Source organism: Ammodytes marinus (genome assembly GCF_949987685.1).
Source record: "Ammodytes marinus genome assembly, chromosome: 5".
In the NCBI taxonomy this organism is placed as follows: domain Eukaryota; kingdom Metazoa; phylum Chordata; class Actinopteri; order Uranoscopiformes; family Ammodytidae; genus Ammodytes; species Ammodytes marinus.
This window is the reverse complement of record NC_137234.1, coordinates 20265787-20280239: the sequence shown is the minus strand read 5'-3', so window position 1 is coordinate 20280239 and position 14453 is coordinate 20265787. Positions and strand designations below refer to the sequence as shown.

The 14453-nt window shown below is 40.3% G+C and overlaps 1 protein-coding gene across 1 annotated transcript in view; it reads left to right on the top strand.

The window, feature by feature from the left end:
- pdhx (pyruvate dehydrogenase complex component X) overlaps positions 1–13211 on the top strand; it is a 29095-nt gene extending 15884 nt beyond the window's left edge. The window contains exons 6-11 of the mRNA XM_080027346.1: positions 1957–2113; positions 2785–2932; positions 5761–5819; positions 7217–7375; positions 11337–11401; positions 12239–13211. Coding sequence (XP_079883472.1) covers positions 1957–2113; positions 2785–2932; positions 5761–5819; positions 7217–7375; positions 11337–11401; positions 12239–12497 — 847 coding nt within the window. The 3' untranslated portion in view covers positions 12498–13211. The remainder of the gene's footprint in view (positions 1–1956; positions 2114–2784; positions 2933–5760; positions 5820–7216; positions 7376–11336; positions 11402–12238) is intronic.
- Positions 13212–14453: the final 1242 nt, after the last annotated feature.

Here is a 14453-nt window from a genome sequence, read left to right as displayed (position 1 = left end):
CACTGTTTGAATCTGCCTCATTGAAGGGAAAGTGGAGATTTGAAACCATAGCCCTTTTTTCTACACCAATTTCAGTCACAAAGGGTTAAGAAACATTTCAGATTATGTTTTGTAATGTGGATGAAAAAATGTGTGATACTAACCACCGGTCCATTGGAGAAGCACTTATGACTACGGCCTAGGTGGCAGTAGAAGACAAAGTGTGTGTGTGTGCGTGTGCGAATGTGCCCATGTGCAAGTTGCCTTGTCCTTTTTAATATTCAGCTCAGCCTCTACAAGTCTTTCAAAGGCTTCTTTGCTTGGCTGTCAGTAGGGGTGCAAATGGTCGGTGTGAATAGCACATGCCAGCCAGCTACACAAAAGGTAACTATGGCGTCATCGTCGAGTGGCCGCTGTGGGCTGCTGTTGACCTGTCATTATCTGATATGTTGTCATGGAAGGATGAGGCGGTTCATTTCATTTGTGCCATCTATTGCTGTGTTCTTTTTTTTATTCAATATTTCTTTGTATTTGTTAAACACTCAATGTGGTCCTCGCAGGGGGATTTCCAAGTTGCCTCAGTTCCTCTGCAAAAAAAAAACCTACTCCTATCAGTGAAACAAAGGGAGGGGCTAGTGTTCTAGAGGAAACACAAAGATGTAGCTCAAGAGTGGGACGAGGAGAAAAAATCTGTGGGGCCCAGACTGTTCCTGTGTAAATGGTGAGGTCAGAGGCAGCTGGTCTAGACAAAAGACTGGTTCCAGTTGAGCGCACTGGGGTCTACCTATTCGCACACATCCAGAGAGCTTCAAGCAAGCACACCTGATACCTACCTCCCCCTCCCCCTTATTTTGCTGCTAAGACTAAAATGAATGGATGAAAAGAAAAAGGGTAAATCAGGATTCCAATTGAAGAGTAATGGTTCTAGCTTTTTAAGTACAAAAAAAGCCCTCAGTTATACTGTATGTCATAAGATCAGCAAGTGGGAAATTTACCCTCATCAGACATCTACATTGTGTATTTTATAGTCATATTTTAACTATGTTACATAACACTAGGTGTCTGTACCAAAATAAATGAGTCTATGCTACTTAATTGTAGTGACTTAGGAAAATATAAATAGTAAAGATGTCCATGCTCTCTGTAAAGATATTGAAGCTAATGTTTTGAGTAACACCCCTTTGCTGCAAAATACAAATACAAACCAGAGAAACATGAAGGATAAATATGTTTAAGCTTGCCAAGTTTGAGAGCATGGGTGAATAATGTTAATATTGTACTGTCATTAGCTGTACCCGTGTAGTTTCATTCACCTGTAATTTCATTTATGTAGGCAAAGCAACATTAATACATTGCAGTACCTCTCCTGAAGTGGGAAATGGTTCGATTTAAGTTTTCCACATTAAAAAGTAGGCCATCATCAATGAATTCCAGCAGCTTGAGTTATCCAAGTTAATCAGTTTAACAGGGATATTGGAAATCAGCCAATTGTACTCGTGCAGTCCAATGAAGATGGACCCAAGGCTGGGAAGCATTTTGTCCCCTGTACATTTGTATTTGTGCTTGAGCATGTATTACCATCATGAATGTTTCATACCTGTCTGGTTATGTTGACTGCCATATTGGTTGAGGTGTATTTACAGCTTGCAGACCCTTTATTTCCCCTCGCATCACTCCTCCCTTTCTAGGTCCTTAATAGGAAATATTACGTTGTCTACTCACACGTCATAACTCCACAGTTACTCCTGTTGACTTTGGGACAAAATAGAGCATGAATTAAACCAGCCTGCAATACGATAATAACGGTAAAAAAGCTAAGTGTTTCCCTATTGCTGTGATCATCAACAGTGCAGACATATAATAAGAGCATGGGCAGCTATAATTGGGGTTCCTGGTCAGTCTTGTCAGAGAATATTACCTCAAATGATGGAGTACTGTAATATAAGTAATGGAATTCTTTGTTTTTCCATTCAACAGAGATGTGTTGAATCTCTTGAAGACGTCTCCTGCCCCAAAAGCAACCCCAGCAATGGCTGCCCCGAGTCCTGTCCCCACCCGGGCGACTGCGCCTCCAGCCCCAGGCAGCAGACCCAACATCCCTCCTCTCTCTGTACCAGGGAAACCAGGAGCACCAGTAGGGACACTCCCTAACACACACACACACACACACACACACACACACACACACACACACACACACACACACACACACACACACACACACACACACACACACACACACACACACACACACACACACACACACACACACACACACACACACACACACACACACACACACACACACACACACACACACACACACACACAGTCTGAGTCGGATTTGAAGACAGTTTAAGATATTGTCAGCCAAAGAAGTTTTTCCACTATCTTCTCAGTGTGGCTTGTTTAAAAGCCCTAGTGGGATTGATGACCATCACCCCGATTACTCAATGACTTTAATTGATATCTTAACTCTTAAACTGTAGTCATGTTTCTGTATGCACATAGAATGACCTTGTTTATAGTTTTTGGCTACAGCCCTGTGCTCTCATATTCTAATTGTTTTTAACTAAATCACTCAGTTAGTCCTTACCAATCATGAACTTGTTGTTTTACGAGCTTGGCAATAGCATCCCTACATTGTGAACCCCATGCATTTTTTCAAGTTATGAATGGCAGCCAAGATATGCCTGAATACTTTTTTTTCTCGTCCCCCGGCTTTCTCTGCTGTGGTGGTCAAAATGTCCTTTCTTTCCTCATTCAGTTATTGACCTCCCCTTCCCTTCCTCTTGTCGTCCTCAGGGCACTTTCACAGAGGTCCCAGCCTCAAATGTCCGCCGCATCATTGCTCAGAGGCTAACGCAATCCAAGACCACCATCCCCCACGCGTATGCCTCGGTCGACTGTGACATGGCTGCTGTCATGCGACTTCGTAAGGACTTGGCCAAAGGTAAAAAAAAAAAAAAACGCAACAAAAATAAATAAAAAAATGTATCCCTGAGGAAGTGTGTACAGGTTCTTTGCATGTCCATGTAAGTACCGTGACCCTCAGTGAATGTTTTGATGGTAACATTTGGAAGGAAACTTTTCCATGAAGAAAGGTATTTTCAAGGTTTTCACATGACTTGGCTTGTTTGACAAAGGGGGCCAGTCTTCTGCATTGCAAGAAGCTCTGGTACATACAGTATGTCCTCAGTCAAGGTAGTCATGTAGATCTGGTTAAAAAGCCACCATACAAAATGCATGTCTATCATTCCAAAGAGATGATGGCTTTTTCTTTTTCCTTCTGGAAGCCCCAACACCTCCCCAAGGGCTGAAAGGTGCATTGCAGGAATTCACATATCAACCACTGATCAGATCTGTTCTTTCTTCACAACACATATTACGACATAAGGCTGCTCATACCTTGAATATCCCACCACAGTCATGCCCATAGCACATACCTCCATTTATAAATTCTCTCAATTGAAGTGGCTCTTAAATTGGTTCGCTCCAGATCAGACAGCAAATTGTATCATCAAACAAAGTTCAGTTACAACAGTTGGTAGTAATGGAAGCTGGTTTCATTCATAGCCGTGAGGTTTTTCTTCTTGTAGTTGTTCTTATAGGTAAATATAAATCATTTAGTTTAGGTGCAAAAAGTGGCTCAGATGGATTTTTTTTTTTTTTTGTAATAATTTACAACACTCAAGATAAAGACATTTACCAAAGGACTCTGGAGAGAAGGATTTAAAGCGGCTACGAGTAACATTTAAATATATTTTAAACAGCCTCATGTTTCCTCTGATAATCATAAATTACCTTTAACAGCAAACATCAGTGCAAAGAAAGACGTTTTTACATAGTTTTTATTACTGCTTTTGGTCTATGGTCACATATCCGTATTGCTCGCAGATTTCAGTATTGCGCAGGAACGCGATTTGAGAAGCCTATCCCTCCAGGTGAGGGAAGGGGAGCGGGAGCCTTGTTTGAGACAGTTATTTGTCGTCAAAATGACTGATAACGGGGCTGAACCATCAAAGAAAAAACAGAGAATGCAATGAAGAAAAGCTAAAAGGGAGAGTGATATAGGCTACGGGCGGGACGAGGGCGTTGCCAAGCAACGTGTATACAATTTCACGAGAGCGAACTAGACTGCAGTGTTTACTCCTAAATGAATGAGCGGTTGGTACTAACACAAAGTGTGCTTTGCTTCACCATCATCAGATAACCATTATCTGAAATAGTCATTATTTACATCAACAACACACACACATTACCTCATCGTGATCCATACTAACTGCCGTCTCTCGTTCATTCGCTTTCTGTGAGGAGTCGGACACGTAATCTTTCAGCTCCGTGAGAGAGAGTAGTTAGGTGACGCTGCTGCATCAACTCATTGCAATCAGGTGTGTGTAGCACTGACTGGCATTAGTTGATGCAGTGTCAAAACCACTCTCACAGAGCCGAAAAGAGTCCTCACACTTTCAACACACGGACATGCACTATATTGCGCCCTTCTCAGTTCACACTCGCACGCCTGGCACGAGCTAGAAAACAGCTTTGCGACAGCGGGCGTCGTAAAAATACTACCGCTTTTGTCCAAAGGGGACGCCAACGTGCCATGTTACTCGTAGTGGCTTTAAGTGAGGGCATTGTAAGCTAGAGAGAGACACCTCAATCCATCCATCCAGTATCAGTAAGGTAGTTATTGTATGGATGTATTGAGCCTGTTAGAGCTTGCATAATACATAGAATACTAGCAGGACCTAGCACTGTCTTCCTCATGTTTGGCAAGCTGCTCTTTTCCCTTCTCAGCCTCACAGCCTTCCCTAGCAACTGTTACTGTGCAACTTCTTGCGCAACCCCCAGTGTGTCTAAGGTGAAGGGAGGTTTACACGACAACCAGAGAAAGTGAGCGTTGTTGTTCTGTACGTTTTTTTTTTCTCATTTGACTTTCAGCCAAGAAAATATTTTTACTTTAACGGCTGCTTTTCACGGATTCCTAACAATGTTACTTTAGACTTATTTGGGACAATTTTCCGTGTCAACATAGCAGGAGTGCTTTGTCACTGTCCTATTTTTAAACATTTAGCTCAACACACAATCACGCATGTTTTACTCTGTTTAGCTTTAACTTTGCCTAGCTGTCAAACCACCAAACGGTAAAATCTCTCTGGGTCCTGTCTCTGTGATGGAGGAAATGGGTCGGACCATTCCAGACCTATTAGCGAAGGGTTGTGTGTGTGTACTGAGGGATTCTCTCTTCCCCCGGTTGTTTTTGTGGAGCCCTATTGTTCAGGAGCAGCGCGATTTCACGGTTAGCTCGTTAATCATCCCGCTCACAGCATTCATAACTGTCTGGTACTGCACTAATGGACACTAGTAAAACGTTGGCAGTGATGCCCTTGCCAAGCTCGCCTGGCCCACCGCTGTCATGCACGGGAGTGGGGAGGGGAGCAAAATGCTAGGGACTGAATCATATAGAGAGAGAGGCTGATTCTGATCAGCTGATGTCATGGTCATCAAGGTGATTGAGATGCAAGAGATTTTCCTTTCCTCTGAGGGAACTTGTAGTATCACTCATGTACCATTTACCATGTCTTGTACAGAACACATACCCATATACATGCCCTATGGCTGGTTTGACTTTGGTCATACTAAGGTTCACCACTTAAGCATATACAGCCATCTCATCAGTTGAATCATGGTGATAAGCAGAGATACTACTGTGTTGATTTTCATTAGAGCTTGAATTGGCTTCACACACACAGTTTTTTTCTTCTTTTGTCTTTTCAGAACAAATCAAAGTGTCCGTTAATGATTTCATTATCAAGGCAGCTGCTGTTACGCTTAAAGTAAGTTGTGTTCCTTTTTTTGTTGTGTGCTCATTCACCTTGTTTATTTCTGTTTATTCACCCCCTAACCATGTGTTTACTTACAATAAACATGATTGTTCAACTAATATTCCTGCTAGTAACAGGTCTGCCAGTGATTTAACAAAGCATGTGAACACACAGCAATCTGTAGTTCCTGCTGTTTAGGATTTCCAGTTTTTTCTATATCACTTTTGCATCAAGGTAATTGTGTTTCCCCACGCTGCCACATTATCCAGATGAATAAATTGGTTGATGGACTGAGACTCTTAACGTGTATATCTCCCTAAAACACATTGGGGGACATCCTCAGAAATTCCCTTTTAAGGTATTTTTATACTGTAAAGAAAGATACTGATTGATGATGATTTGAGGATTGTGCAGAGGGAAACAGGAGTTTAAAAATAGATGTCGTCCCCTGGTTATTTAGTTTTTCTAACTGGGAATGTATCGGTTGTATCTGATAAAGCAACGTTACCTATCATCTTCTTCTCTTTCATCATGCTGTTATCTTATCTGTTAGCTGTTATCATACAGTGTTTCAGACATCACGGGTGCTCAACATTGCACCGCATAAGGACTGTATGAAGCTAGATACCGTATGCATGAAACGCCAATCTGGGAAGCTTGTGCTGCAGCTGAGAAAGCCGGCTATTGGGTGGCTGTGTAACAGTAAATGAAAGGAATGTGGAACCAAAATGTGTACATTTCCCAGCAAAATGCCTAAACATTCACATCACATGACTCTCTCATAGTCTCATTGGCTTCGTCTCTAAACTGAAATATGCGATTCACTTATATAACTGTGAAACATGATAAAACTGGCAAAATTAGTTGCACTTTCCCCCTCTTAGTTCACCTAAGTACATCAGGAAGTGGCTTCTGAGGTCAATTTTGTTTCATCTTTTTTTTTTTACCAAAGCAGGGTGTGTTGGCACATGTTCCGCTGAACTATTGTGTTGATAGATGAAATATTGTTGTGTTCATACTTTTTTTATACTATCTACCCCAATCATTCATCATCAATGTTATGCTGTGAAACAATACACAACATATTTTGTTATTGATGCTCTGCCACAGCCAATTCATAGATATCTACAGTGCCTCTATTGCTTGTAGTGTATACAAAGTGAAGTCTACCTTGTCCAACAAATTCATGATTTTTTCACATTATTTTACTGTTATCATAGTTGATTCATATACTGTATATATACTTCTCCTTATAATACAGAAAATCACATATTTTTTTGGTATTTGTATCACACTTTGTTTTGCCTCTCCGCACTTGCGGAAGCTGTGTAACCAAAGCAAGAAGGCAGTTTATTTTTCCCTGTTAACATCTGTCAGAACCTGTGCTGACCTCTGACCTTTTATCCCAGGAGATGCCAGAAGTCAATGTGACCTGGTCCGGCGACGGCCCCCGTGCACTCGATTCAGTTCACATTGCAATCGCCGTGGCGACAGACAAGGGCCTCATTACCCCCATCATAAAGGATGCTGCTGACAAAGGAGTCCAGGAGATCTCAGCTAATGCAAAGGTAAATTCAAAGGTGTGACAGAATTTAAAGATAAGAAAGAATTATAAACTATTCCTTCTGTTTTCATATGTTACGAGGCAGGAGTTGTCCCTTAAAGTCTATTTGCGAAGGTGGGGTGGGCGGGGGGCGACATGGAGTTTAGCTGTTGATTTGTAATGGGATTAGATTAAGGAGGAGTTGAACCTTGACTGCCGCCCAACTATATTGGAAATATATATGTATATATAGTCCCTTTTTTCCCTGTTGTCAATCATATCTAATAGGGCAGTTTTAGAACAGCTGTATAGATCTGTAGTAGGGATGTCCACGGTTAACCGTTAACCGATAAGAATAATTATAACCGATTAATACTATTAGTTAAACAGTTAAGAAAAATAATAAAAGTCAGGTGGGATCCCGGCCCCTTGGAGGTCCGGGCTCACCACCTGTCCGTCTCACCTGCTCTATGGAACGTGAGCCCAGCATCCTGACATGCAATATGTCCAAAAAAAACATAACATTTGTACATGTGGAAGTCTGTAATGTGAACATGCCATGCCAGGGCTCATATAGGCAAGGGAGCGCCATACTGAGCACATCATGTATATATATTTTTTTTATTTTTTTTAGCGCCTCGTGTTTTTCAGTATAAACAGGCTACATTTAATCTTAAATCAGTTTATGAGCATTGGTAAAGGGTTAGAGAAAAAATTCTAAATGGACATCCCTAATCTGAAGATAACTGATCATAGTTGGTTTGATTTTTGAGTTGTTGGGTTGCGGGTCTCAGCTTTTACTGGCCACAGATGCTGTGTAAAGCCACAATGGTCAGCTCTTTCTCCTGCTTACAGTCAGCAGCTGGGGACAGGCATTTATTCACAAACGCATAAATATGCTCACAAAATCTGTGATGCATGTACAGACACACCCTTGATGGTTAGTCTCACTTTTTCTCATGAAAGACACACACATGCGGATCAAATAGATGAATTTCTCCAGATGAGGGTTGTGAACTTTATGTCTCTAACCAGCATTGACCTGCTGCATTATACCTACTGTAATGTTCAGGGCCCATATGTATGCTGTTTATTAGGGCCCGACCGATGTGGATTTTTGGGTGCCGATGCCGGTATCCAATGTATTACAACACACCTGTTGCCGCTGTTAATATGCTATAAGGCTACCTCCGGGGCAGCAATGCATCTCACTCAACATGATTGCTGGGGGGAAAAAAAATCGGCGGCCATTATGCCGATTTTTCGGAGATGTGCTATAATCGGCCGATATATCGGTCGGGCCCTACTGTTTATGTCATTGTTTTATGGAAGGATACATCATATTCTCAGGGTTGTAGATGCTGTAGTAGTGGCCTAAGTGACAGTGGCTGATATAATATTAGTATGACTATGGCAGTATTCATACTTGTGACAGTAGTAGTGAGTATGTGGTAGTCTTTGCTGAATAGACAGTTTGTGTGTGAGAGTCAGTGAGAGTTGTGGAGGGAGACAGGGAGTGGCTGTGTAATAAGTTTTAGAAGTACTTATACTCATTCAAGCATTCATGACTAAGCTGTAATTGTATAATCCATGCAAACCGATCTTGCAATAGATTGAATTGCTTCAGCCCGTGAATAGTTGTCTGTATCTGCTTGTCTGGACAGACAGCTTAGCGCACTATTACTAATTCTGTAAAATGTCAACTCGTTTTGAATAAGGTACTTTAGTGCTTATGGAAATATGAAAGATTATGTTTTGCCTCAACATGCCTGGATTTGTACTTCATGAAGTATTTTGTATTTGTTTTTTGGTCAACCCTTTTAATTTGTTATTTTATTTTTATTTATTTTTTAAATTGCTGACATTATAGAACAAGGTTTTTCCTCAAAACACAAGACAACGCTAACAGCATGGAATATGGAGTGCAAGCAATTATAATGTTATGGTGTATTGCAATACAATACAGTGCTGCTTGAAAGTATGTCATCATTCATTTGTATCAATACCAGTATTTTTGTATATGAAATAACAGATGTTTGTTTATCAATTCAACATTTCCGGAAAATCAATCGTTAAAACAGATAAAACAAATGATTTGCCAACTTTTGTATGTGCAAAAGTTTGTGAACCCTGAGCTGCATTGCTTAAATCGAGCAGGTAAACACAATCAGGTGGGCCAAATTGAGTGATGAAATGGACCAATGTAATGAGAGATATGTAGGGAAGAAATTGGGCTGCACTAAATAAAACAGAGATTGAGGTCAGTTTAGGCTCACCAAAGTGAACCCATACGGGACAGACATGCCAAAAGGGAATAGAGTTATGATGTTGCACATTTGTCTGGGGACAGCTATAAATTAATTTAAAAAAAAGTTTGAGCTCCATCGGTCCACCGTGACTGAACATCTGCCTAAGTGGACTTCCTTCAAAAATATCCACAAGCGCCACAAGAAAAGTAATTTTTCTGGTAAAGGCCAACCTAAACAGTATCCAAACTAATTTTGTTGAAAGTAATCAATTCAAAATATAATTTTTAAGACAACATTCAATTCAAGTTAAATAAAGTAATATAAGTTAGTGGTTATCAAATCACTACGTGGCTAAATGTTCCATCAGTAATGCATTTACACATGCACACACTGCAGCTGCTGTGAAACATGGGCAACTAACTATGTGGACATTTCAGAGCGCAAAAAGCTTTGCTACCCATTGCTTTTCAGTTTGGTAATGCTTCTGCCTCGAGTTATATCTACATTTGCTAGTCCTTATTGGTCTCAATTTAAAAATCAACATGTGGCTTGAATAAAGCATTGAGAGGTCCCTGCTGGCAGTTAATGGATGGAGTGGAACATCATACTGTTTTTGAATCTAAAGCTGCTTAAGATCTCAAAATCAAGTCTTCACTTTCTGTGTTGGTTTCCCTGCATTAACCTTTATGCTGGTACCCATTTGAATAAATACATTGACATTGTACATTTTGAAAGAAAGTCCGAACTGAGAGAAATAGCTTGGAAAGAGATAACAAAAGCTTTTCAACAGTAGCCTATACTCAACATTACAGGTATAGCATAGAGATTGAAAAGCTAATACTTGATACATACAGCGGTGCAACTGGTAAACCCAGAGTTGCTTCTTAGTCAAGGCGTATCTGTTCATGTGCATGCCCACATTGTTACACCTATACCATCAACGTTCTTTGTTCTTTATTGACAGATGCATTGTGTGTGTGTTTTTTTTCCAAGGTTGATACTCTCATTCATGCTCTGTTAGAACAGAAGCTCATGCAGTAATGTGCTAGTTCTCCTCGCCAGATGTCCCCTCTTTCCTTCTGGGTGTTGCCAATTCCCTTTCTTCATTTTAGTATTGCACAGTCTGATAGTTTCCATTTATCTCAGCGCTTGCTATTGGACATTAAAGGGTAACCATTTTCTTGAACATGATTGCCTAAAGTTTCCTAAAAAATAGAAGTCTTTTGTGGTTAGTTGACAAGTTAGAAAATATTTGAAGTTTTAGTGCCACTCTGCTGGCTTAGCTTGGCTTGGTGTTAGATTCCAAATACAGTTTGATTTGTTTCCATTTATTTTTTGTGGTCTATTTGACTCATTGATGGGTTTATTTAACTACAGCGACGCTTACGAAAATTGAGAATGCTCCCCTGATAGGGTTCAGAGTGTGGTATTGAACAGCTTTTTAGCCAATACTGTGTGGGTTTAATTGCAAAAGCAGACCAGGAGCACAGGTGATATTGCACACATATTTCTTATGATTTGGATATGTGCTTTGTCTTATATGGCAGATAGCATGTGTGCATTCATCTTTGTGTTGTTCAGTAAAACAGATCATTTAAATTACCGCCATTTAGTTAATTCCTATAATTCCCAATTTTAAATATTCCCAAAATTCCCCAGGCGAAAGCTTCCGGAAATTTCCCAGAAACGTTCCACCCCTTTGCAACCCTAGTTGAATGACATGTCATGTTTCCACAGGCACTGGCCCTGAAGGCTCGAGATGGGAAACTTCTACCTGAGGAATACCAGGGCGGCTCATTCAGGTAAGCCTAAAACACACACCATCTCCTGGGTTAGAAAGAGACCTAAGGAATGTCTCATGACTAGTCTGTCTCCTTCAATATTTGATAGATCTCTTTACATTTTATCAATTCAATTAACAGTTTTTTTTTTTTTTTTTATATATGGGAACAGTGGCCCCTTCCATCTCTAACATCTCATTTCACCTAATAATTTCCTTTGTAGCTCAGAGATAAGATAGTGATCATTAATTTCCGTTATGACTCAAATCCGGTCCCGCAGATAGTCTATACATTATGCATATTCTACGATTGTGCTCCTGGGCGACACGTTACGATCAGTGGCTCGGCCATCAATTGCAGAAATAGGAAAGGAAGGCTTTTCAGCTCATTAGAATTAATGGTGTCATTTAGATATTAATGGGGTTTCTGTGTCAGGCAAGAGCAATGCATTCCTATGGAGAAAGCAGCCCACATTGTCCTCCTGAGGATGTATGTGTACACCCTTCCTCTCTTCCTTCTTTTTCCATCCCCCAGAGCTACTAGTCTCATTAAGGCAAACGGCAAACTGTTTGTCAGTCCTTGCTCTATACACAACATTTAGGGAGCAATTTGCAGGCTGGTACTATACTGTATTAATCTTTACTGATTAATAAATGAAATGTCCATAGCCAATTATATTATTATACTGAACTCACCCTCTCGTTTTGTTCATTTCCTCACTGTAACATTGTTTGTGTGCATCAGAACAGCCATTATTCCCACATAGTTCATTGTATTGCATTTTCTCCCATGCTGAGTTTGACAAATGACGAATGTAATATGTGTACTGTCTTCCCCCCACTTTCTTCACTTTGGCAGCATATCAAACCTGGGAATGTTTGGCATCAGTGGCTTCAGCGCTGTGATCAACCCTCCCCAGGCGTGCATCCTCGCAGTAGGGACCTCCAGGGCCGTGCTGCGGCTGTGCGAGGACGACCAGACCCTGAGCACCCACCAGCTGATGACAGTCACTCTGTCCAGTGACGGACGGCTGGTCGACGACGAATTAGCTTCACGTTTTCTTGACAAATTCCGCACCAACCTAGAAAAACCGCAGCGCATGGCCCTAGCATGTTAAAAATAAAAAGTGAGATAGCTGAAATATGAAAGGGATTCGAAAGGCAAACGCAAGAAACGCCTACATTACAAAGCCTGTATCTTGCTTTCACAAGCAGAGAGCTCTTAAAAAAGAAGTTGATCACTACTCGTTATTAGATTGAGGCTTACACAGTAGGTTTGTACATAGAATTACTTTCTGTTTGTGACGGTTTAACACTGGGCTTTGTGATGGATGAGTTAAAGTTGGCTTCTGCTTGAGTGGCAGAAGATTCTAGCAGTTGTGCCAATTATTACAGAAACAAACGTTGCATAGCAGGGTGCTTCCCACATACTATAATAGGGGGTTTGTTATATTGTTATATCACACCAGAGTTGTACATATTTAAAGTTATTCCAGTTCAACTTTTGTGTTTCAGTCCCAGTGCATCTACTGTGTCACTAGTACATGTAAATGATTCTGTAAAAACACCCAATTTTCATTTGTCAAAAATATTTATAACTGAAAATCACTGGCTCTGGAGGTTTCTAATATGATTAACCATTTCCTGCTGTTACAAAATTCAGAACAGAATCAAGAACTTAATGAATTTTGACATTCATGTTAATAGGTTTTAACTTATTTAAAAAAAAAAAATGTTGACGTCCCTGAAAACGAATCTTGTAACTCCATGTCTATTCAAAATTAACACAACCGTTTAAGTTTTGGTCTCCTTAGATACCAATAAAACACACACTGTTAAACCTTTAAGCGTGTGTGTGCCTCATTAAAACATGTTTCTCCCCACCTTCTTGATGTTGCATGGCTACAACGGAAACCACAGATGTGTGTGTCTGTTTCTGTTTCATGAGAATCTAAAGAGATTGCATAATAATTATTTCATCGAAGCCAATTAGTATAATTTGCTAAGCTGTCGTGAGTATACAGGTCAGCCTCTGTTGGCAGATGTTTATCTTTGCTGTTAGCAAGCATAACAGCTGTTTACATAGGTATCAGCACCAGTCAGGCAGGGATTATCCTAGATATGCGTAAATGGGGCTTAGTATTTTTCTTGTCTTGTTTTTGTTTTATTTTTGTTTTTTTCAGATGGACGAAGCTACTGAAATGGGGAAAATTGTATCACAGACTTTAACTTGTCTCCAGTTGGGTTTCTATTGTACACACCACACACTTCTATCATCTTCAATTAGAAAAATATGTGCAGTTAATGCAGTTTGACAGGACAAAGATCTTGCACCTTTTGAATTTTTTATGTGGTGCGCTAACTGATTTACTTTGGAGTTTTATGGATTTTCTAAATCTTTTTATTCACAATGTAGCTTGCCTAAGGTGAGTTGTTGATAATGCAGGTAGTAATGGAATACAGATAAAGTATCTGCATTAACATGTAATGCTATGTTGGCCAATGCTGACAGAAACATACTGTCTGAAGTGCCTTTTCCCCAACTAAGCTGCTTTTACTGCAACTCTTCACGCACTTAACCACTTTTAAATGACGGCAAAGCGAGGACATGTTGTTCTGTTGCTGTGGTATCAGATGGCGATGTGTGCATTGAGAAGGGAGACATACAGGCGGAGGAGGGGGAGCGTAAAGGCAATTGGCGGAGAACAGCTTTTCTACAGTATGCCCACTGTTCAACTAGCCACTTGCAGGCAAACACATACAAGGTCTACCATGTTCCTCCTTAGTGACCACGGTAGCCTACATTCTTGTGAAAAAGTGAAGAGGAAAAACAGTGCCCTTAATAGTAAAGCTTGAATCATAATCGCTATAAAACAAGGTTTTATTTGTTTTTGTTGTTTTTATGTGACTGATTTGATGAGCATGAAATGTCACTATTACTTATATTACTTGTTCATCTTTCAAATGTATTTTGTCTTACATTCTAAGTTGACATTTCCTTTCATAACTTTGTATTATATTGTATATTTGCTTTTCAGAAAATTGCACAGAGTTTATACAGCACACGGAGGTCA